The 22,329-nt window shown below is 40.2% G+C and overlaps 1 protein-coding gene across 2 annotated transcripts in view; it reads left to right on the top strand.

The window, feature by feature from the left end:
• Nucleotides 1-399: 399 nt before the first annotated feature.
• Nucleotides 400-22,329, top strand: part of TRUB1 (TruB pseudouridine synthase family member 1) — a 30,730-nt gene continuing 8,800 nt past the window's right edge. The window contains exons 1-4 of one of the 2 annotated variants that reach the window (XM_054832447.1): nt 400-602; nt 2,340-2,432; nt 6,225-6,280; nt 19,353-19,434. In XM_054832447.1, the coding sequence (XP_054688422.1) occupies nt 458-602; nt 2,340-2,432; nt 6,225-6,280; nt 19,353-19,434 (376 nt within the window). In that variant the 5' untranslated portion in view covers nt 400-457. The remainder of the gene's footprint in view (nt 603-2,339; nt 2,433-6,224; nt 6,281-19,352; nt 19,435-22,329) is intronic. The other variant, XM_054832448.1, reaches the window with a different exon arrangement.

The raw sequence follows: 22,329 nt of genomic DNA, 5'->3' as shown, positions 1-22,329 counted from the left end.
CTGATTCCCTGATGTGAAGCCTGCCTTCCCAGTATTCTCTTACATGACACACACAAAGGCAAGAAGATTAATGCGACCAGTCAGCAGAATGTAATTTTTTCAAGTGGGGCAACGAAGATACGACAACTAACGTTGTGATGGCTGGGACACGCAGGCCGGTTAGCAAACCCCCCAGCAGTGCCTGCAGTAAGCCCCGTGTCTGGTGGAGTTACTGACCCCAGCGGGGCGGCCCACAGGAGACACCCCACCGGTCAGCCGCTCCCTCCGACGCGGCCGTGCCGCAGGCTGCCGGGCCGTGTGACGGGTGCCCGGCTTTGTGCCCGGCGACCTCCCCTCACGGCCTCCCCGCCGCGGCCGGCGCTCGGGCGGACTACATTTCCCAGAGGCCCCCGGGCGGGGCGGAAGGCGGGCGGTCGCGGCGAGCCGGCTGCCCTGGTCGGCGGGGCCTGCCGGGAGCATGGCTGCCAGGGAGGCGGGTGGCGTGGTGCTCGGCAAGTCTGCCGATAAGCTCTTCTCTCTGAGCGGGCTGTTCGCGGTGTACAAGCCCAAGGGGCCCACCTCGGCCGGCGTGCTCAACCTCCTGAAGGAGAGGCTGCTGGCAGGTAGGCGGCCGGGCAGGGCGAGTCGCGGGTTCCCAGGTTGGGTCCGGAGGGCTGAGGCAGGGGTTTGGTGGAAAAGCGAGGAGATCGTGCCAGGGAGGCAGGTGTGGGCCCTGCCCGCGGCCCTAGGGCAGGAGCAGCCCGGCCTGAAGCGAACACGTGTTTAGCCCTCGAGCCTTTCGGCCTGGGAAGCCCTACCCGGCATGGCCGTGGCACGGGTGACATGCGGTAGCGTGTGCGTTCCTTAGGATGCCGGAGCCACAGCCCCTGTCAGGCTGCTGCACCCTGTTTCACAGCGTTCAGAAAACTAAAGGAGAACTTGAGGTTTGATTTTTTTTGGTGGTAGTTCACAGCCATGGCATGGCCCAGATTGGGGAATGGAGCCGTTCCTGGGTACGTTCTGGCTCGTTGTGTGGAGCTGCCGGGTCCCTGCAAGACTCAGTGTTGGTCACGTTGCCTGGTGTGCTGTAAGGCCGTATTCACTACTTGCTTGTTTGGGGCAGGCATCTGTTGCTGCCTAAGGTACAGCATGATGTGAGCCTTCATTTTGAATGGGGGTGAGATTTGCCCCAGCAAAAAGCTCCAGTCCTGCAGTGTACAATGCCGGGGTTCCCAGCTTGCTTGGAGAGCTGTCGAGCGTGGTCCCAGGAACAGCGTGCACCCACCTCCCGGAATGGGTCTTAGCAGCATCGCTGCAGCGCAGCACTGGCAGGATGTTCTGCTTCACTCCCACTGCCTATTGCCATTAAAAAAAAAAAAAATCACCAAATGAATGAAAACCACAAAATGTTTCAAGGAGTTTGAAAGTCTTGGGCACAGTCTGCAGAAACTGGGTTTTTTTTCTGAATACAGGGAAGCCTGGGTGTCAAAGAATACAGAAAAAAATGTGAGAATTGTAGAGGTGTGAGGGACTATGGTCTAGATTATCTTCATAATGGATATGGGGACTTGGTTATATAATATGGGCTTTTGGGCACTTGCTGATTAAGTGAGAATATGGGCTTTTGGACAGGTGGATGCTTATTTAGGCTGATTTACTCTGTAGTGAACTGTAGTGTAGGCACTGACTTCAATTCAGCTTTGTATGGAAGAGATTTAGCTCGATCATATCTGATTCCCTGATGTGAAAGGCATAGTGAAGAGATAATAGGAATAGGTAAGGGAGCTTAAAGCGTTTGTCATTTTTAATGCTAATAAATAAGGGGCATTGGAATCTGCAGAATTCCTGGAGTGGACTCCAGCTGCATAGAAGGTACGGTGGGTTGAGATGCTCTGACAGCAGGGAGCAAGTTCAGTTCATTGCAGAGTTTCCATAGGGCTGCAAATAAACATGGCCCATTACATGGAAGTAAATACAAGAAGAATTACTCAGATTGTGTAGCATAAAATTTGTTTATAATAGATGATTTTGGGGACTCTGCTGCTAGTTCTTGCATGGTTTGTTAATGAAACTTCGCAAGTGAACTGTCTGCCAGGTTTTCCAGTAGTTTTTTCTGAACATCTTTTTATAATGGTACATAAGATTTGATTAGAATCTAGGTGAAAATAGCTTAAAATTGTTTGAGGTTGGGAATAGATCTAGATGAATCATTGGTCTTCTTCAGTACAGCAATTTCTGCACTACTAATTCATAGTTTAAATAACTGATTTTTGTCTCCTTTAGCAATCCGGAAATATGTGGGATTTTTTCCTATGTTCTAAGGCTGTCCTATAATGCTTCCTTTCAATTTCTATTTGCAGAAGCTGGTGTGCAAACAAATGGGAACAAAAGAAACCAGGTTTTGAAAATTGGACATGGTGGAACTTTGGATAGTGCAGCAGCAGGCGTTCTGGGTAGGTAATGAAAAATATAAATGCAGTCATCAAAAGTTGATTTCAGGAAACATTTTCATGCCTACATGAAATCAGAGGTGGAGGAACAATTTGGGATACACATGGCAGGCTTTGTGGTTTTGGGGGAAGGACACATTACTGTGGAAGAGTGGTCTGGGTTAAATTTCCTCTGCTTGTACTTTTACATGAATATAATGTGTTTCTTAACAGAAGGCTATATTTCCACCCCCCCCGCACCAAACTCCTGAAATAACTTGTGGGTTATTACATGAAAATACAGACTATTGTGTAATGAATTCTAAATTACCTCATATTACTAAATTGATGGCTTTTTTTACTTAATCTGGGGATTTGTAGTCGTCATAATTTTCTAAAGTATTTGTTCTTAAACTAATGCTTTTCTGGGATTTTGAGGGAGCCTTCTGGGTTGGAATACTCGCCAAATGAAAGATGTCTAAGAGCAATTCAGCTGCTGCTTTTTTTGAGGCTCAGCACAGAAACATTTTTCACTTCCTGCCCTGTCTTGCTCAATACAGAAGAGTCATCAAAGATATTTTGTCTTTTAATTTTGATAGCAATCCATTTATTGAATTCCTTTGTTTTATTAAGGAACAGGATGTGTCAATTGCTGGTGTTGAAAAACTCAGCTGTGGGTGTGACCATTGGGCTGGATTATTTCCATATACATTACAACCAATTGTTTTGTTGATGAGTAACATGCACCCTACAGCTTGCTTAAAGCGTAGCCTTGTAGCTCTCCTTGGCTAGAAGAAATAACAGCAATACTTTTTTGGTACTGAAAATCAGCAGGTACAGCTATGAGTATACACTAGAAGTAAATCCACTGAGTTTTGATGTAGAGACTTCTCAGGAAGAGCTTTGCTTCAAGGGGATGTTGGTTGCTGAGACTGTTGCTCGTAGAGGCCGATAGGCTGGTAATTGTCTCTCTCTGTCACCTGTGAACACTGCAAAATGTAAACTCGTTTTGTTCCAATTTCCTGTACTGTGTGGCTGCTCACTGGAGAATACCTTGTGTGTTACTGAAGCGGACATTTTCCTTTTACATAGATGTTCCCTTTGAGCATGCTGCTGCTTATTGTGGGAAGTCAACAGCATTGATCCGTAGGAAAAGAAAAATCACTCGTGCTTCTTGATTGCTTCTCCTACTGTTCTCCGATACCCAACAGTCTCCAAAGCCTGCTCCTGTAGTGTGACAAAAAGTACTTGGGCTTGATGTGCTTGGTAAAGACAGAGAAGTGCATCACCTTAATATGCTATGGATCAATTAAAAAAGGCACAGGATCTTTCATTCCACTGCCATGCAAAACACATAGAGAAAAATCAAAGGTAGCTAGATTGGAAAGAACAAAATTGGAGAGGAATGGGAAAGGTTATGTGCTCAGATTTCTTGTGGGTTCAGGTAGGATAATGAGGAGAGAGGGGAGGACACAACAGAAACAAGTGATTCAGAAAATGTGTGCTGCTTTTTGGGATAGAGTCGTGGGACAGAAAACTTTCTTTCCTCGTGGACAGTAGCATAATAACCTTTCTTGATCTATACTGCTCTTTCCTAAATTTTAGGTACTGCATGTCTGTAACTGTTCGTGGGAACTAGCTGATCCAGAGTCTTGCTTTGTGTGCCAAGTGTACTGCAAATAGCTGGGTAGTGCTTTTCATCAGAAAATATACTTTTGTATTTCTTTTCCTACTGACACCAACTGTAGATGAGGAAGGACCTTGGAGACAGAGATCGGTGATCTATGGCATGCGAGTGGAAGGCACCTTACAGACCAAGTGGCATGTGATGGCCCTGCCCTGGCAGGAGCCTGGAGTGACCGCTGTCTGAGAGGCAACATCTTTTGTCTGTTCCCATCTGTGGCTTCCATCGTGTTTGGAAGGTGGTGGGAGCTGGAAGTCAACTTCTTCTCACTGTTAGGTCTCACGTTTTAGATACAAGAAGTAAAGAATTGTAGGTCAGGTCTTAGTGAGTATCTTCTTTTAGTATCTGTCTAGAGCTGTGGTTCCAGTTTAGTGTTTCTTGCTGTACAGTGGGAATTGTAAATATTTGGCTTGTTTCTGTACGCAGTTACGAACTATGCTTCTATAGTAGAAGGAAAGATGAAAAAGTATCAAAATTAAAACCTAACAGTAAAGTTTCTGAGGAGAGCTGTGATTACATCTTTTGAGAATGAGCACATCTTCATAATGTGCACTCTACTTATATAAGGAAGATTGGAGGTCCTCTGTCCTCAGAGAATCTAAGCCATTTTTAAAAAAGGCAGAGGAAAGTGAGTGATGGTAATTCTTTTGAAATGGAAGTAGATATTATTTAAGCCAAGTAGTAAATGCCATTCAAGAAGTGGTTTAGAGGCTGGCAAATTCAAAGTAAAAAATTCATTTAAACTTGTTACACTCTGTAGTCTGGCAAGTTTCGTTTATGTCGCCTTTCAACAATACACGAGCTACACAAACTGATGATTAATTGGGAAAATTGTTACTGTCTTGTTCACAAACGCATTCAATGTCTCTTTAAAATTATTCTGTTGAATGTCTTGACACTTTTCAGCAAATTTCAGCTCAGCAGTTATGGTGGTGTCAGTGATGTCACCACATTGCAAGAGAAGTGCTTGGTTATAAAGTTTGATCTGTGTGCTTATCTCCTTTTCTCAGCCATGTTGCAGCTCTTTCCTGTCTGGTGAATATGTCAGGAACAGACTGAACTGAAGGTACACAGAAGAGCAAGCACAAGGGCATGTGTGACTAAAAACCCTCAGGAACAAGAGGAGAAGTAATTGAGAATAAAAAGTAGTCTAATGAGTCTCAGAATGTAAAGACTGAGGAGCAGTAGAGCACACGTGCTTGTTTTTAAAAAAAAAAAAAAAAAAAAAAGAAAAAGTTCATTGTCTGGTTTGATGCTTTTGGTACTGGTTCCTGGTTAACACAAAGCTGATTTCCTGCAAGCTCCCTTAACTCCTGGATTTTTATTAAAATCAAATACATAAGCTGTTATGTATTCCATGAGTGGTACATGAAACTGATTTCCTTCTACAATTTTCATTGTTGCGCATCTTCCTTCTGTTGTCATTGTCTCTTTGGACTGCTGTATGTAGAGAAAATCAATAGAAAAGCATATTCAAGGAAAGCACCTTGTTGTAAACAGCTTTAAAATAAAATATCAAATACAGGTCTTTTTCTGTCTGGTTCTTTTATGAAAAGCTGACTGATTGTTGTTTTGCAGAATAGTGGTTTAAGATTGAAAAGGCAGTAGTCTGTACATACACAATAATAGGAGGGTTTGATTATAAAAGATTTTTGACAGAGGCAGTTGGACCTTTTGATTATTTTACTTTCTTGCTGTAAGCCTGATAAACAATTTTATTATCCTATCTTGGCTGTCTTACTCTTGGTCACTATCAGCCTTTAAAAGGGCTATTTAGTTACAGTGAAGGCTAGATTCATTATTAGTGAGCCATAGCTTTCATCAAAGCAGAGACGGTGTTAATTGCACTATCAATTTCTTTGGTGATTAAAAGATAAATAAATCTAGGCATTGAATTAAAGCATTTTAACAATAGATTAAGCTTATTTATCTTCTGCTTTAAATTTTTTTCCTTTCACTAGTCTTGTGTTGTTTGAACTTCAGAGATACTTTCTCATAATCATTGACTGTATATTCTAACAGAGCATGAAAGGCTGTATTTCTGACCAGCATAATATTTAGCAATGAACGGTGCTGAGTAAGGGAACTGCAGAGCTGTTTTTGAAGTGGCATTTCTCCTTCTGTCTTTGCAGTGGTTGGTATTGGAAAAGGAACAAAAATGCTGAAAACTATGTTGGCAGGTTCCAAGGTAAGGTGTGCTAAATGACTTGTATTAGTGGGGGTTTTTATTTGTTTGTTTTCTTTTTTTCTTCTACTGAAGAGCTGCATCAACATACAAATATCTCAACCATCCTGCATATTTAGTTTAAAGGTGTACTTCAGTTCCTTTTTGCATTTAGTCAGAAATTTGATATTAAGACTATATTAAGACTTTTATGTCCAGAGTGGTTATTTTAAAGCCTTTGTCTTGTTTTTTCTACAAAATGTTAATAAAGACCAAAATCCTGTTTCACAGGAAGATATCTATAATGCTTAGTGTTTAAAAAAAGAAAATGTAATAAAGATGGCACTGTAAATGATGTTTTTGGGATGTAATTGTGTATGAAGGTTCAGTTTGTGGTGGTTTTCCTTATGCGTAGATAACATAATTGTTATTTAGCTTGCAGTTAACAGATGGTCTTTGTTTCTTTTTTCTCTTCTTAAATACCATGGGGCCTTAAGAGGCACCTTTTGGAATGAAGAGTGTTTTGCATTTGTGATAGTAGCTATCATTCCAGATTGCATCTCCTGTAGACGAGTGCTCTACAAACACATGGATAGGCACATGTAAGAAGCCAAAGGTAACAAAAGCCCTGTGGCTGCATGCAATAATCCAGACTGGAGTCTTGACAGATAGCAATCTTGTTCATTGCTGCTTTTGATTAGTTGCATTATGTCTTTGGTGCGTGCACTCCAGATTGTAGGTGTTAAGTACACAAACAAGTCCAAGTACTCCCAAGAATAATCTACCAGTGTTGATTCCTTCTTTGCAAGTACAATCCTGTGGCTTTAGCCATTATTTTTAAATTAGACGTTTAGGTAAGAATGACAGATGCAGAAATCAATTAAGTCTTCCAGATCCAGATTTCATCTTATACTCAGGGAAAGTCAATAGTGGCTCAGTAAATTGATAGTCTTTCTAATGCATTTTATTCTGCAGTTTTTCCCGTTCTTTTCTGGTTTGAACACTTCAGCTCTTCACAGGTACTGAACTGATAACTTGAGGTAGAATTAGATTGACAATCTTCAGTTCAACTCAAAGGAAAATAATTTGGCAGAAGAGAATACAATCAGGATGAAAAGACATAGCTGTCGAGTCTCATCCAAAACTTACTGTAGTCAGTATCTGCACGGACTGTAATGGGTTTGCATTTGGTTTATAGGACCTGATTTCAGAGGCATCTGCATTTTGAAACATGCGGTAAGCAGCTGGAGCTGGATTTACAGTGGAATTGTAAGCAGTTACCACCTGACATCTCCTTTCGAAGAACTTTTAAGTTTAAAAAAAAGCATTGAGATACTTCAGCTAAATTAAGTCATCATAGCTAAATGCGTGAAAATTGTCGATTTTAAAAACATGTGAAGCAATTGAAGTATCTCTTAACCTGATGTTCACAGTGAAAACAGCTGTGATGGATGAAGTAGTTTCAACCTTTTTAGCAGAAGGGAATGTGTGCAAGCTCCTTCGCAACTTCACTGTGAAGTCCTGTAGCTAGTAGGAGCGTTACCTTGCCAAATGTTGTGCCCAGATAGCTCAAGAAGGCTTATAGCTGCTGCTGAGGGACAAAGGAGGGGAACACAGAGGAGAAATGGGCAGTGGGGCGGTCTGGTAAGCTCTACCCCAGCTAGATCCATCGTCTCTCCCTCACCTGGCCTTAGGTTGCTGTAGGCTGTGGGCAATGCGGAGAGTGTGAGGTGGCTAATAGCCATGCCAGGTGGCGTGGCAGTCATGAGCCTTCATTTGGAGCTTGTCTTGCCTCTGCTTTCCTATTTTGTATTTATACTTAAACTAGGCACGCAATAATTTGAGAGGCTTAAGGAAGTTGAAGGATGTCTCACAGATATCTGCCTATGTGGTTTTTTTACCACACTGACAACAATGGCTCATAATGTAGTGAGAAATCTGATACAGATAATTCCATGACTGTCTAAATAGGTTTGAGTATCTTTCTGCATACTATGCCATGTGCTAGGAGTTTATTCTCTAAATTAATCTTTTTTTTTTCTTTTTTTTAACCATTGTGGATGCTAAAGTGTTTGTTGAAGTATGATGTTTTTCTTTTGTTCCTTTTGTTACTATAAAGATTCAGATGAACTATCTGAGCCTCTCTGGTTAGGAGTTACTGTTTGGTTATAGGAATATATCTTGTAAAGAAATAGTTCAGTCTATCATTGTTGGCAACAGAGCTATGCTGAGTGGCCAAAACTTATGTTACTGCAGTAAACTCCATATGGTGGCTCTGCCAGAGTTTGGACTATTTCTGATTTTTTCCCAAACGTTGTGTGAAACTTTCCTGACTCTGTGTGGCAGCTCTGAACATTATCACTTGATTTGCAAGTCATACACATTTTACAAGGAGTGTTACTCTTTCAGCGTATATCTAGTTCACCATTGGTTTGACCTCCTTATGAATTAACTCAAAATAAATAGAAATGTGCAGCCAAGGGCAATACCTACTTAGTGTTCCAGATTTCTCATTGAATTCTTAATATTTATCCAGAAATAAAAATATGTGCAAGCTGGCTTAGGTTTTGTTTGTTTGCTTTATTTTGTTTCAAATGTTCCAAGTAAGAGGGAGAAGCTGAATCCTCTTGGATCTGGAATTTAAATACCGAGCATGTCATACCTGTTCTATAGGAGAATCACTTTTCCTTCTTGTGTTCTGGGACTTGCACTTGGTCTTGCTTGGACTTCTAGCACTGTGTTATTTTGACAGAAATTATTTTATCAAGTTTGCAAAATAAAGATAGTAGAATGAAGAAATATTTCCTGCTTTACCAGTAAAATGAATATGACAGTGGTAGACCAATTTTTATCATGGGAAATTGTTTCTGAAGGACTCAGTCTTATGGGTGACTAGTCTGTCTCAAACACAATATAGAAGTGATTTGGGGGGGGGGGGGGAAATGGGTTAGAAAACGCTAGCTAGCAGCACAGTTTCCAAAGCAGTAATCCTGTTTTAAAACCTCTCCTCTACTAGAATGTGCTGGTATATAGAAGCAATGAGGGAAATGATCAGGGATTCCTCAGAGAAGAAATAAGGGAAGAGCAACAAGCAATGAAATTCTACGTTGTTCAAATACTTTCCATTGTGAGGAGATGGCTTTCAACACATGCAGCCTTTATTTTTACATGGGATAAAAAAGGATAATTGAAATTTTTGTACTTCAGTTCTGTGCTTAATTTGTGTATTTTTCAGTGAGATAATATCTGGGTTTACCTTAAGAGATTTTTAGTCATACTAGTGTGAATGAAGCCAGAACTTGGCTATCCATCAAACTGTGCTTGAAATCACTGCCTCTCAATGAACAGAAAGCGTGGGCGTATTGTTTTTACCTGAGGATGCATTTTTTTGTCATGGTCCACATATAATCTGAAACCCAAGCGCTCACTGACACGAGGGGAATTACCTGAGTATTTTGTGCTTGCTGCACAAGCTTGGGCAGGGACTAATTAAAACAGAAAATTTAATCTCAAAAGTTGTGGCTTTGCCAGAATGGAAGACTATCCCCCCCCCCCCAAAAAAAAAAATATTCACTGGATAGAGTAAACCTAAACTCCAAGTGATCACAAGGACTAGAAAGAGAAAAAGAGATTATGGGTGGAATGAAGATATATCAGTGACCTGGTGTGTGACAACTTTGATTTATTATAATTGGAAAACTTAGAGTTCTTAATGAATGCTGGATGAAAAATGAGCACTAGTTCAATGACCAGGTCTCAAAACTTGTCATTCACACTTGTATCCTATGAGAGAGGGCTTGCCTGAGCAGGAATTGGTTCAAATCATGTACGAGAATTTCTGAGAGACATTTAAGTTATTTCTTGCAGCGTGATTCTGGGATCAGAGTTTGTATATTGCAAAATTGTTTCTCTAGAGAGTTGGCACCAGATGCTGCAGAATAAAGTGTCACTAAGAAGGTTGTTTCTTTACCTCCTGTGATTTTCTTACTGTCCTAAAAATTAGGCTTTAATTTGTATCCCTTAACTTCTCAAACATAAACGTTGGTAGCTTTCTCCCTGAATTAATTTTTTTTGAATTAAGTCCTTAGCTTCCATCTTTTGGCAATGAGTTCAATGAATTAATAATGCATTAAAAAGCACATCTAGTAGTTCTATAAGGAGCAGAACTAATGAAGCCTTTTCTTGGGACTTTGTTTGTTTACAGCTCGTTAGACACCAAAGCCCCATGTGGACTCTCTGGTATCCAGTAACACAGTGGGTCTCCCTCTGGAGCCTTTTTCTTAGAGGAAACTGTAATAGATTTATTTTCTCTGTCTGTTTTCAGGAGGCTTATAAGAACTCGGCATCTCTGAGACCTCTGTTCTTCTGCCAACAGTTGTGTGTTCGCACATTAACATGCACACCATGATGGTGTAAGTGGTATTTCTTTGGAAATCCTGATTTTCTTTTTAAAGAGCCTCACTGTGTGTTTTTGGGTTTTGTTTTTTAATGTATTTCAAAAGCGATTTGTGCTCCAGTTCATATATTTGAGTTACGAGTACAAGAAAATAGAGTTGACCTTTCTTTTGAAGGATCTTTTTGGTGGTGTGTGCTCTTACTTTTAATCTTAAAAAATTCTTTACAGTATCACTATCTGAGCTCTTTGCTTCATCTTGCTTTTTTTGGAGTTGGTAAAACCAAAGTTACTTATTCATACAGTGCATAGTGTTGTGTTCTGTTTTCTTTTTTATAGTCTGATATTGATTTAACGTTCTCTTGGAAGGGCAGGATCTGTGGGTAGTGGTAATACTTTTTATTAGACTAACTGGTATAGTACAGAAAACCAGGCATTTGGATCTGCAAGCCCTTTCTCAGGTTTAAAATAGAAGCCATGGATTTTAAAACTAAGTCTATTTGAGATTTGCTTAGAGTTTAGTGAAGTAGGTATCTTCTAGACAATTTCTGAAAGAAAAAGTAGTGCTTATGAGCGTGATACACCAACAATTCTGGGTGGGCAAGCACTTACAGGTAAGACCCCAAGGCTGTTCCACACAGATGGGCTACATTTCATTACCTGCTTTAATAAAAATGAGTAAGAAAACAGTTTATCCCCTACCTGGGGTAGCAAGGTTTTGTTCAAAACTGATTAGCCAAGCTTCCAGTCACAAGGTGAGGGGAGCTGTTACTGCTTGCTTGATGATTCTGCAGATCCCATCTTGCTTGTGTTCATCTGTGGGTTTAGTTGGACTTTTTCTTCCAAACTGCAGTATTATCATATCCAACTGTCTGTATTTGTCTTGGAGCAATCCAAGTAAAGTGGTTTATTTGCACTTTAGCTCTTTCCCTAGGAAATTTTTCATCTTCAACACCTTCTCATTTTTCACTCTGTGGTTCATGCCCTTTTACATTCTCACACCTCTTTGTTTATGGTATCCCATCCACAATAACCAGGGGTCTGACTGAGTTTCTATTTGTGTTGAGATGGGAGAGGTAACAAAAAAAGAGTGCAGTATGTGGCCTGCTCATTTAAGCAAAATGGATTGTAGCTACGCAAAATGTCATTACTTTGCCTCTGTTCAAGCCCAAAGAAATTATTGTTTCCTTACAAGGGAGGTGGGAGAGGAAAGAAGGAGATGATAAGGTTATCACCTAGGGGAAAGAGAGAGCCTGGTAGATTATACATTGTGGCATGTGAAGGGGTTAGTGTGAAGTAACGTTACAGTGCGCCATAAATCCAATATCTCTTTTGAGCCCATGGTTTTTTCCCTGAGCCCAGTGGAGTTATGAATTTTAGTTCCCAGGCTTGTTTTGAAAGGTGTTTTATAGGTTTCCCTTGAGGAACAGGACTGGCAGATCGGAGACGGAGTGATTGTTTTATGAGAGATGTTAACCCACGGGCAGATGGATATGTTTCAACCCTTGTAGGCTGGCTAGGTGAATTCTTCCTGACATGCAGTGGTTGCTTAATTTCACCCATTCAGTTACCGTTTTGTACATTAGATGAAGTATATTACATTCCTGAAATATAGGTATAGGATGGAGAAGTCTTGACATTTCTGTTACATGGTATTTCTTACGGTATCGTGCAAACATTCAGGGAATACTTCAAGGAAGTATTTGCACAATACAGTGCAAAGATGTCATGTCTATTAATAAAACTTGTCCTACTTATGTCTGTAGTCTGTAACAGCTATATCCAAGTGCCGCTGTAATAGTTTGCTTTTTTTAACCACTACTGACACCTGAGAAAGTTTTTACAGAATCAGAACTTTCTATTGTAATTCCACAACGTCTTTCCAGAGCAGAGGAGGTTGGTTCAGAGACCCATCGTTGTTTATGCAAACTTAGCATTGGTTTCTGTCCTGTGTGTGTTATTTTACGTTCTGACAACAAATTTCTTGTTCCCTGAATGTCTCAAGATATTAACTAGAGATCAATGTCAGTTTATGAAAGTATGGTTGTCTTCCTTATTTTGTCACAAGGAAAATGCTTATATAAAAGGAAGGCTGGGAAAATGCATGAATGATGTTGGGTTTGATGTGTTTTGAGAATGTAATGTAGGTGTTATCAAAACTTGAAGTGGTGTCTGTACAAAACAAGATGCACTGAGAGAATGTTAAGCCTGCACAGTAGAGCATACAGGAATCAGGAACAGCTAAAATGGTCTTAAATGTGCCCCTTACATGTTACACACTGACGACATCTTTAATTACCTGTTACTGCAAAACATATGATACTTTTTTTTTTTAAACCTGCTTTTTTAGTAACAAATCATAAGAAGAGGCTGGTTTGAATATCTACTCTTCCTTGCCCTGGCCAGTATCCTCAAAACAAAGTTGTAGAAGAAGCTGTTAAATAGTATAGATACACACTTTCCTGCAGTGGTACCATTAGTAAGCTGGCTTAACATGCTGTGTATTGCTCAAGTCTCTTTTATGCTCACCCCAGAGGCCTAATCTATTAATAGCTCAGCTTCATGCTCTATTAATATTCACACTTTTTTTAAAGTGTTGAAAATCTTGAGGAGACTGCACCTATTGTGCTGCAGAAGCTCTTTCCTCCAAAAATACAGACTATTTTAAGAGCATGGTCTAGTGTGATTTTTTTTGTTCTTCCATTCACGATGTCAGTGTCGCCTTCTTTCCTCTTGACCTTTCTGTAATTGTGCATATGTCTGTGCTACATGTACAGCTTTTGCTTGCATTTGTTAAAAAAAAAAAATCAAGACTGCAACACAGCAAGGCTTTTTTTCTCCTTCTTAATAAAAATCATAGGAAAAAAAATGTTAACAGATTTAAACTAGCCATTCTGCATTGTTTTCTGTAGTGTTCCTTTCTAGTAATTTAGAGGAGCTCTTAGCACTACCTTGTAGAATTTACTGCATCTTAGCTTTAGCAGTGTTTTTGAATTCACCTAAAGGCTTTCATGCATTCAATTTTATCTGTGAATTTGTATGTACCTATAAAGTCTTACCCCTCTGGAAGGACTGTCTTCTATTTCTGGGCAGAGAATTATGAATTTCCTTAAAACTCGGTTTCTCAGATAGAAGCCGAAGGTCATCTTGGTTTGTTGTGTATAATCTGTGGTGTAGTTGCTAGAAGACAGAATGAGGAAGCAGGTAAAGAACAGGTATTGAAGCTGAAGATAAAATTTAAGAGTCAACCTAAGACATTTTGGCAAGCGTGATAGGTTTCCACAGAAAGCAAGTGTCAGAAAGGTTTGCATGAAGAGGCTGTGGGTTACAAGCAGGCACTTTTGCACATAAGCCTGCATCCCCCCTTGGATGTTGTGAGCTGTATTGTGTTTGTGACGTGTGGCCATGGTGCTATCTCGGGTGACCCAGTGTTTCTGTTCATGTTGGGATTGTTCCCCCTCCCACCCTCTTCTCTGCCCTCCAACACCAGAATTTAAACTTGCTACCATTTTTAACTACCATCATAAAGCTTCTCTGAACACCAGGTAAAGTATCTTCTGTGGGTTCCCCTATTACAGGTGGTTCTAGTCCTTCACATTGAAAATCTAGTCACCCCATATGTTTGAATTTTTTTAATAAGCTGACATAAGAGGTCAGAAAATCCTGTTAGTCCAAGAGTAAAGATCAGATAGTTCTTCAGCAATGACAGTACAATTACAGCATCTAGCAGTAAATAAAATTTAGTGCAGGCTTAGTACAAAGTCAGCTTTTTCTTTTAGGAGAAAAAAATGAGTGGTAGAGAAGAGAAGTTGTAATGTTTGTGTATATTAAGAGGACATGTTTGGTGTTTGATAATTTTGTATTTGCTCTGTTGTAAAATATGGAACTCCTCCCTCATCCTACAGGTCTTTATTTTGCCTCTGTGCAACCTGCTTGTAAGAGATTAGGGCTCTGTGTTTTTAATATATTGGAATCTGCTTAGTGAGAGTGCTTTGTTTTGGAAAATAATTGAAACTATGGCAACCCTCAGGTTTTTTTCCAGCTTATTTGTCTACCTCGTGTACTCCTCTAGTTTGGTGAATGATTAGCATACTGGAAACCACTGGTAGCTAGCTGCCGATGTTATACAAACAGCAAATACAAGCCATGTAAATATTATATCCAGAGCATCTTAGTTGTGCTTTAGAAATCATTACACACAAACAGAATGTCACTGTAAAACTGAGAGTTAAAGGCCTCTTCACTATCTCAGTGGCCTAAATCACAAAAATCTAAGTGCTCGCACCGAGCGTGCAGGCTGAATGGGTCAGGCACAGGAGCACTAATTCCGAGCAGTGCTTGCCTGCTGTGTGCTCACTCTGATTTCCTTCAGGCTCTCTAGAGTGCTTGTTTTTGGGTTTTTTGTTTGTTTGTTTGTTTTGTTTTATGTTCCCTCAAACTTGTCAGCCACACGCAGGCATCAGTTTACATAAATTGACTTTCTGTTTCTGTCGAATATGGTTTCTCTTTCCCAGCTTTCAGTCTCTTGCTCAAGGGACTGTAGCCTTTATTTATTTATTTTCCTTTTACACTTCTGTGTTCAGTTGCTGCTGTGATTAGAAAATGGGTCATCCTTGGATGAACTCTTGTGAACTGCCTCTTCCAGAGAGCTCGCTTGCCTGGGAAATTCTTGCAGTGGGAGCCATCTTAAAATCTTCCTGACAGCTACTAGTGACCTTATTTCATAATTACTTGTGTTTCTGTCTAGCTCTTCCAAAGTGTTGCTTCTTGATGTTTGAAAAAGCTTTTAAAACGTGTTATAATTCAAGATTTGAAGTCCCTGGCTTCTTTCCAAATAAAACTTTGATATATTAACAGTTAAAACTGAGAAGCTCTGTTCCATGGTCTGTCTGGCATTTGCACTGATAAGTGGGGCAGACATGCCTGGCAGTCAGCCCAGGGGCTTCAGCCTCCAGGAGCCCCCCTGAGTGGGTTGTGCAGCTAATAGCTATGGGGTCGTACAACCCCTCTAATGGGAGGGGATTCTTCTTCCTTCTCCTCTTCCTGCTTTCACAGTTAAGTAAGTATACTGATAAAGTCTTGGCTTTTTCTCTCTCTTTTATGGATATACGTTCCCCTTCTGTGTTACTATAAGGATTTTTCTGATACTGAGTATGAAATGAAAAAGGCAAATGATAGCTATTCTCTTAATAAAACATTATGGTAAACATCATATGGTTTATTGTTTGTGAGACTTTTCACTGTGCCCTGTGGTTGTGACTCTCAAACAAAATTCTTCTTCCCAAGATCTGTCAGATTTATTAGAGGGTTTGTAATTTGTTTCTTAGGGGTCGCTGTCTTCCTGTTCTTTTTCCAGTTTTGGCTTTTATGGCATGTTTCTTTCTAGTCATGAGTATGGTAGTAAATGTATGGCTGCTAGGGCACTTCCCTGACTTTCTGGTCTTGTTGAGGTAACATCCACCATGTCCCCCAGTCCATGTGACAGATTTTTTGCATTACGTCATCATTGACCGAGGCCAGTGGTTTGTCACTGTAAAGCATCTTCTTAAGGCTGTCTCCTCACTAGTGTGAATGAAAGAGTTGCTTATACTTGAGGGCTTCTGATCACGTTGCTGCCTTTTGTTTCAGTTGCCATAACATCAAGAAAATGGTTTTCTAGATGGCTGAGAGATGTAGCTGTTCCCTAATGCAAGATAGTTTTGGGAAGGTCTGTATGCCCTCAGGGTTGCTGTACTGTTGTATAGTTGTGAGGCTCTGCTTTGGGACCGTGCAGACCACCATTAGAAGCTGGAGTTAATGCACAATACTGCAGTGCTTGCAAGTTGTGACTGGGAATGTTTGATCTTAGCTTTTAATGTGCTACACTTGCATGTTGTGGAATCCCATTGGGAAGCTGAGGCACTGCTTTTAATCTTTAAATGGTTTGGGTCCTGGTCTCTTGAGATGAGTAGGGGGCAAGGACGGAGGGGCTATTGATTGGCAGCGTGTTCTCTGATGAGCTGCCGATACAGGGACGTTTCCTGTCACAGTCTGCACTTGCTAGGCTTTTCCACTGCCTGCAACACCTACTACCTTGCTTTTTTTGTTTCAGGTTGAGTGGGTTGAAGGCTGCGTGGTTGTGAGCAGTTGCTGTCTCTGTTCCTGCAGTGATTTGTAATTTAAGAGTACAGGAGGAAGGCCCCTAGATGTATTTTATAAATCTGGAAGAAATAAATGATTGCCAACGCGGGTGAGAAAAGGTCACCAAAGACTTATTAAATGACTCGGAATCCATTGGACGCTTCTGAGGGCAGTGTGAGTTAGAGTCTAAAGAGAGCTAATGCTGAATTTTGACACAAAATAAGAGGAACAATAGATTAAAGCTGGACTCGCATGTTATCTTCTACAAGCTCCAGGTCCTGCACACTAACAAAGGGGAAGTAAACCCTATTAAGTGGCTAGTAAGAATTATGATATATAATTGTAGATACCCAAGGGCACTCCAGAGACTGATCATAAACCAACTGTAATTCTTAATTTCATGACCTGTTATAGCCTTCTTTGTGGACTATTGCATTGCTGACTTGAGTCTTTTGTGACTCTTTAAAGGCCCCTGTAAGGAACGAGGATTCGTGAATAATTTTAAGGACGCTCTTTTTACAAACTGGATGGCTTTTTGCCCTTTTGGCAGAAATTAAAGGGGAAGTCAAGTGTTGGGATTTGGATTGTATTGTTCATACAGTTTGTGTTTACATATAAACAAGTGATACTATCTCTCCGTGTTATTGTAACAGACAGCCTGAAGCAAGATAGCCAAAACTAGAATTAAGAGGAAGAAAGTAATTCAAACTGAAGTAGTATTAGTGCTTTAATTTAGAAACATCTGAAGACGGTGTGTGAGGTCTCAAACTTTCAGATTTAAACTGAATTGCTAAGATCATTCATCATGCTAGAATTATGAAGATCTGCTCACGTGTTTTTATTAACCTCTAGAATAGTTGCTGAATAGTGTCTCCTTCTAGCTATGCTATTAAATGTTACGAACTAGATGATTAAATGTCTCAGAAAGCAGGCAATTTTATGGTCCTAAAAGCAGATAATATACTTTAAAGTTTATTTAAATATTTGTTGTGGAGCAGCCTTTATCCATTCTTCCTTTCATTTCTTTTCCATGCATTCCAAAAGTATGTAAACTTCAAGAATTTGGGTTTAAAATGCCTAATTGTGCAGAGTTGTCAGGGGATTCAGACATCTGCAGTATTTAGGAAAAAGGTAGCCTTAATGTGGTAAGCAAGGAATACAGTTATTTGTATATTAAAGTCTGTACTCCACTGCCTTTTGTTTGACTATTCCTGCTGCTTCCATTTCATGGCAGTTGCTTGAATAAATACATTCAAGTGGTAGGTTGTCACACAGAACAAAATCAAGACATCTCTTAGTAGTCCCCTTTGGTAGGTGTGATTTATATGCCTACACTATTATTACTTGAGCTTGTTTGTACTTCACAAGTACATGGAAAAGGATGCCGTGTATTAAAGAGTAAGATGTTAGTGCTTATACCTATTTGGATGTGTTCCAAATTTGGTCAACCAACTTCTAGAAGATACATCCTTTTACAACTTGGATCAAATTTGTATTAGCTTAGTTGGGAGCAAGTTCATTGAAACCTCACTGGGAATTAGGTGTGTGGAGCACCTTGATGTCTTGATTTTTCTCTCCCAGGCTGTGTAATGTTTTTCTTTGACGGCTCCTGGGCTTAACATAGGGCTGAAGGAAATGGAATGGAAAGGGATAGGCAGGAGGTCAAACCGCAGATTTTAGTACCTGAAGGTATCTCCAAACTGGACCCAAACTCAAGTTACAGAGTGATTCTTCACGTGTTGGCAGCCTTGTGAAAAGACATGAGGCAGCTGGTTCATGGGAAGCCTTCTGTCAGCTTCAGCAGGTTGTGCTGTATGCCCACAGCCTGGCAGTACTTAGGGTGGAAACATGGAAAAGAAGGACAGCAGGTAAAATGCAGTAAGGACAAGAGTTACTGGCTTGGGAACAGGCTAATTCCTTCTTGCAAACTACAGATGCATACACTGAAGAACTGTGTAAGGAAAAACCCTGAAACAGAAATATTTGGAGAACCCATGAGAGTAGAGATGTCACTCGGGGGCCTTGCACTCCTTGTGCTGGTCACAAGGTCCTTACCAGATTCCACGTGTTCAAAACTCCAGCTTTAGACTATTGCATATTGCTCCATTTCATGGCAGAACTGTTTAAACACTTTGCCTTGGAAGTGGTTGTTTTGTTTTCAGAAGTAAAGGTCTTTGTGTCTTTTTTTTTAAATTGTGAAGGAACAGAAACATTGCGTGTGAAAGGTACTCTGTGTGCCTTGCTTCAACAGTGACATATGACACCCCACAGAGACTTTGATTTTACCACCCTATTATTTTCTGTGTGGTATTGATGTATTTATAGTAAAAAATAGATTCCATGTTGCTTCTTCCTGGGGTTTCTAAAACTGAAATCATAGACACATGTAATGCAGGATTTAATTTTTGTTTAGTTCCATGTCTTTTCATCTTTGCTTTTGCTTACTCTAGGTTGCTGGATTGACTATTCAGATAGTATTCTTCCTGTCCTGATTTGAAGTACTTGTACTTGCAGTCTTTACTTAAAAAAAAAAAGAAACAACTTTGAAGACCTGACTCACTAATCTCTCTTTTTCCTTCCCAGAAGTACACTGCCATTGGACTGCTGGGCAAAGCTACTGATACATTAGATGCTACAGGAAAAGTAACTGAAGAAAAACCTTATGGTAAGTGTAAATGTATCTATATACTTGATGTAATATGAAGTCATAAACGGTCTCTATCATGGAAAAGTGGAAGAGATGTTTGGCACTCTGTGAATTAAATTTAAATGTGAAATCAAACTAAGATTATTTCATCTTCAACTTCAGCGCTCATATAATTCAGACCAGCTTCATGCAATTACGTCCAGTGCAAGTGTTCATTTCTGTTGGAAAAAAACAAACCAGGCATGAGATTAGGAGGGAGAAAATAGAATTGGACAGGATGGTGTCATTTTGAATCTTTGACAGGCTGACAAATGACATGCCGTGTCCTGTAAAATTTTCCTCTTCCAGTGTATAGTCCCATGAGTGCTCTTTTAGTAACACCCTTCAAGGCCAGTGGAGGAATAAAGTACTTAGATCTTCCCTACAGGACACCCCCTTAACTACAGACTGCTCAACATAAAATGAGGCATAAACTACTTTCTACATATGTTTACCTACCAAATCTTGCTCTTGCTTGTATTCTGCGTCCTAGCAACTTTAATAAATGAACTTTTCTGACCCACAGAGCACAGTGCAAGAGTTCTAGGCTTCAGAACTAATCCTAGCTTTGTTGGAGTGGACATTCCACAATACCCAGGGCATCATAGAAACCAGGAACACACCAAATGTATTTGCCATTAGTTCCTTCACAACCTGGGGAAAAAAGAAGAAAACAAAACAAAACAATCCCAAAACAAGAACAACAAAAAAACCAAACAACAACAACAAAAAAACCAAACACACACACCCCACCCCCCCCCAAAAAAACCCACCACACAAACCCACTATAGGCAACTGCTTGCTTAACAGCTCTTACAGGTCCCACAGTGTTTGTGGTACCTGCTAATAGGTACATGAAGTAAATTATCTTTTTTTAAATAGTATGATGGAAAAGGTACCCTGGATTCCACCCCTCACCCCCAATTTCCTTTCTTTTGCAGTTTTTCTTTTTGCATGAGGCAAGCAAGTGTGAGTTTCTTCTCCACATTAACTTGATGGCTCATTCTAAATAGTATTATTTACTAGGTGATGTTATTCGGAGATGTTGGATACTTCTCCTTCAGGACCAAGTTCTAAGTCTCTCTCTGAGCTTCTGAAGGACTGAGCACCCACATGGTCTTAAAGTTGTCAACGCTTCACGATGCTTGGAGAGAACACTTCCTTGGTTTTTATGTATACCTCTCAGAAAGTGGAATGTTGTGGTTCCGCTATACTGAGTAGTATTCATTGTAGATACTCACTCACATATAAACTGTGAAATATCATTTCAAGTAGATGCAAATCCTGTGGCCAATTAATTTAAAAAAATAAATCTGTTTCTTGAAACACTAGTTTTGCTTTTTTATATTGTATTGTTTACTGCAGACAGAATTTACAGTATTGTTTTCATGTGCGTTTCTTTCACTGGCAGCTCTTGTTATAGTAGTTCCCACCTCTGCACCACCTCCTCTGTTATGGTGGTTTAGCTTTCTGTTAGACTGTGTCCTTGGGGAACTGATTTTGGTTAAAAATACTCCCTTTTTTTGAGTTGCTTATCTTTTTAAACTGAGGTGAGTTGCATGATCCAGTTCATTGCGTGGTCTCCTCAAGAACAGTATTGGCATTGCTGGGGCAGTGCAGTTTTAGGTGCTGGACAAAGTTTCCTTTTACTGAAGCTGATGGCTGGAAGAAATACTCATGAAATTGGTCTCGGTTGCTTTCCATTTTTGTGCAAATCACATTTGAATTCTTCAGAAAGAAGAATGAGAGAACATGCATACTCCTCCTTTTTCTCTATGCTACCTATGTATTTTGTATTTCCTTCCTTCCTCTTCTTCTAATAAAGCAGGTATTTCTCATCTTTTCCAGTGTCTTCTCCAAAGCAGCTTGGTTTTCTGCAGGATTCTCTGAGTGGCCCACCATCCCTAATCCCTAACCCTAACTGGTACTCCAAGAGTACAGACACATCAGATATTTGAGCTGAATTTCAGCTTTTCTTTGACACCTACAAGGATCCTGGAAGAAGCAGAACATCTGCTAGGGAATATAAATCCTGCAGCGCCAGCAGCATTCAGGATTGGGCCTTAGTGCACTTAGGGCACTAAAACAGCTTGCAAGATATATAAAACATTTCTTGAATGACTCCACTGGACCACAAGAGGAAAGTGCCTGCAGAAAGTTGCCTGCTATATTAACTATAAGAAAGTGTTACATTTCAGTCCTGAACGTGTCCCTAGACAGCAGTTTAGAAAGCAAATTGTTGTGTATTACAGTTGGTCGCAATGAAAGGATGTACTGAAGAGAGCTCCTTGGGTTTAACCCCTCCTGAACTTCTCATAGTTTTTTGTTTGTTTCTTGTCAGACAACAAGTTTGCATTTCCACATGAAATTAGGTTATAGTTTCATACTTCTCCCAGGCTATCAGATGCTGACTTTGGAAGCAAGTAGTGTTTAGTGTTCCTCTGATACCTTCTTGAGAACATTAATGTTTGTCGCGCTTTTTTAATGTTTGTAACTAAACACAGGAATGTGCAATCTGAAATCTACTTTCTCTCAGCTGCCTACAGACTATAGCCAGACATGGAGAACCAACAAAATTCACAAGGATTCTCTGCTGATTGTGCTGAAATGTGTTTAATAGAGCTACCTGAATAATTTGAAAAAAGTAGCCTTTTCAGCATTCTGCTTGTCTGTTTGCAAATAATTTGTGCTCGGCCAGATTGAGTGGAGGTCATCTGCTATAGTTTTGTTGGGCTGTCATGGATAATTCTTGAGTTCTTTTTTCGTGTAGTTTGTTAACAAGCACAGGACAGTATTGCCCTTCAGTGGATGCTTCTTGAGGTTGTGGCACAATTGGTACCTTTTGGTTTGGTGACGTTAATTAACTTCCTTTAT

This window comes from Grus americana, chromosome 7, assembly GCF_028858705.1.
Source record: "Grus americana isolate bGruAme1 chromosome 7, bGruAme1.mat, whole genome shotgun sequence".
NCBI classification, from domain to species: Eukaryota; Metazoa; Chordata; class Aves; order Gruiformes; family Gruidae; genus Grus; species Grus americana.
This window is presented reverse-complemented; position numbering and strand designations above follow the sequence as displayed.